Source organism: Mesitornis unicolor, unplaced genomic scaffold (genome assembly GCF_000695765.1).
Source record: "Mesitornis unicolor isolate BGI_N332 unplaced genomic scaffold, ASM69576v1 scaffold16790, whole genome shotgun sequence".
Taxonomy (NCBI): domain Eukaryota; kingdom Metazoa; phylum Chordata; class Aves; order Mesitornithiformes; family Mesitornithidae; genus Mesitornis; species Mesitornis unicolor.
Window position 1 is genome coordinate 1 of NW_010160480.1, and position 2,456 is coordinate 2,456.

At 44.3% G+C, this 2,456-nt stretch overlaps 1 protein-coding gene across 1 annotated transcript in view; it reads left to right on the forward strand.

Moving 5' to 3' along the window:
- The first annotated feature begins 206 nt into the window (after positions 1 to 206).
- The window catches only part of ADAMTS13 (ADAM metallopeptidase with thrombospondin type 1 motif, 13), a 20,384-nt gene continuing 18,134 nt past the window's right edge, over positions 207 to 2,456 (forward strand). Inside the window, 4 exon segments of the mRNA XM_010190101.1 lie at positions 207 to 281; positions 590 to 656; positions 1,496 to 1,779; positions 1,979 to 2,124. Of these exon segments, the coding sequence (XP_010188403.1) occupies positions 207 to 281; positions 590 to 656; positions 1,496 to 1,779; positions 1,979 to 2,124 (572 nt within the window).

Sequence of the window (2,456 nt, forward strand, 5' to 3'; positions counted from 1 at the left end):
TCCCTCCCTCCCTCCAGCTGTTCCTGTAAAGCCGCCGGCTGCAGGCCGTTCCCCCCGCCTGCCCCTCTCTGCAGAGGATCAGCTCCCCTGTTTGTTTAAACCCTGCACCCTTCCCTTCCGCTCCACGTGATGCCTTGGGCCAAATATCATCTTAATCACCCCTGGGCCGGCGCTGACTCCGCAGCGCTGGTTGCAGCTTCTCCAGCATGATCGTCAGCTTGACGGTCCGGGTGCTCGTGATGCTCCCCTTGGGGTTCTGCTGCCTGTCGGCTTTCCAAGAGGTGAGTTTGACCTCCAGAAAACACAGTTTCCAGGAAGACTTTTTTTATTTCTAGGAAAAAAAAAAGAGACAACACAACGTGTTCTAAGCCAAAATCCATCAGAGCTCACTAATCAAGAAGATAAAGCTGTTTCCTCTGGGTGGCTGTTGTGCAGCCCATGCTTAGTGCAAAATAAAGCCATGAGAACTTGGCATCGGTACTTGTTGAGTTGTTTGCTGGCGTTCCTTCCAGGTTAGGTTCAATTAAGTGGTAGTCTTGTATCCATTTGTTTTTCTGAAAAAAATGTAAAGCTATTCTTCTTCTTGCAGAAATTTCTCGGCGCTTTGGATGCGGAAGATGTTTTCTCTTATTTTGGAACCAGCTCAGCGTCTGATGGTATGCAGGGCTCCTTCCTTCTTGATTTTGGAACACATCTGTCAGTTTATTTCTAATCCTGTACATTTGATAACGCTAAGAACACTTATTAACAAGCCTTGATCTGACAAGTATTTAGCATTTCTGAGTCACATTACTCAGGGAGGCAATCCATGATTCAGTGTGAAAGCGGTTGAAGAACTGGGTCACTCTTCAAAATCTGCTGAAGGACAGATGATAAAACTTTTGGTACATTTCTCCTGTGCTCCTCATTCTCCGTGTTGGTATTTTTCTAGGAGATTAACAGATCCAGGTCTTCTGAGTGGAAAGCTTTAGACTAAAAATAACTTTGTATGCACTTGATAATTTATTTGCAGTAAGTATGTGGACAGACTGGTATTCTGGGTCTGGATTGATGGTAGTTCAGAATAAAGATAAGTTTTAAATTCTCAAATCCTTAACGCAAGGATGTTGTCTACTTGTGAGTTCACCTAGCGCTCATCCCAGTGTCTCTGTCTGGATTATAATAATTCTCACTCGGTAATAATTAACATCTGAGGAAGAAAACTGTCTCAGGCTTTGTTATATGAACTGCTCTCCTTAGCGAGAGAGCAAAAGCGCCAGTAAATCAGGAGCCAGTTTCAGGCCTGTTGTCTGTTCCCAATCAGATTATCCTCACTTTGGAATACATGAAAGCATAGAAGTTCTTTGACTGTTGACATGATGACCCTGAAAGGCCACAGTTGTCATTTGGAGGGTATTTTTCTCCCTACGGAAGAGAGATAATTGCACTTGTTTTCTGTCTATCATAATTTCTCCTAACTGGTCCCCTTGATCTGGTCTTGTTTCATTTCTTTCAGTACCTGAGTTTGTTGTTGCCGAGCCAACTTGCCCTTGTAAAGAGGAGCAGATTGGGCTGACATCCTGTCGTATTCAGCATTGCTCCATTGAGGCCTGGGGAGAACTCTATGCCTTTGAATTTCTAGAGGACCATGCCCTCCTTTCCTCTTCTTTTGTGAGCAATCAAGTGGTGAACTCTTCCTTCAGCTTCCTGAAGCGGTTCTCAGGCAACTGCTTTGCAGGTGGCAATCCACTGCAACCTCCCGGGGCTGAGTGTAGAGTCACTTACTGTGAAGGGCAGCTGGTGAGTATGCACCGAAGGTATTCTTAAAAGCTTTTACAGCCTTCGTAAGTTTGCAGCTTGATGCACCAAACGTGTCTGAACCATCCATTTAATAAATGTGAGCATGACAAAGGAGAGACAGGAAGGATATGGCACACAGTTCTGCAGTGATAGCAAATGTCTTTGGAATAACTCAGAGATGGAATTTCATCTCCTTCAGCAAGGAGTCGTCATTGCAGATGAGGAAAAGATTCACATCAGGCCTGTCAGAAGCAAAGATGTGGCCTTGCTGAAGGACCTCGGCTTCTCCAGACCCCACATTCTTTTCAGAACCGCTGCAAGAGTGGAAAATACAGCAAGAGGTAACGTACATGGAGAGGAAGCCCTACTTGTTCTGCTTGGAGAAGCTCTCTCCTTGTAGTGGAGTTGCTTGCATGAGCTCAGAGGAAAAAATTGTATCTACGAATATGTGGGTATACTTGAATATGTTTCTCAGCTCAATAAGGTGTAATTCATGTTTTCATTTAGTTTTGTTACTTTGACAGCATAGGTGTGTTATTTGGGAAACCTGAGCAAACAACTGGAGGAGAGGTCTTGCAGCTGGATTATTCTAGTCTTTCAGGAAAAGAGAATGGATCTGTAGGACCTTTTATGTTGTCTTGCATTTTAAACTACCTGTGTCCCTTTGTGCTGTTCAG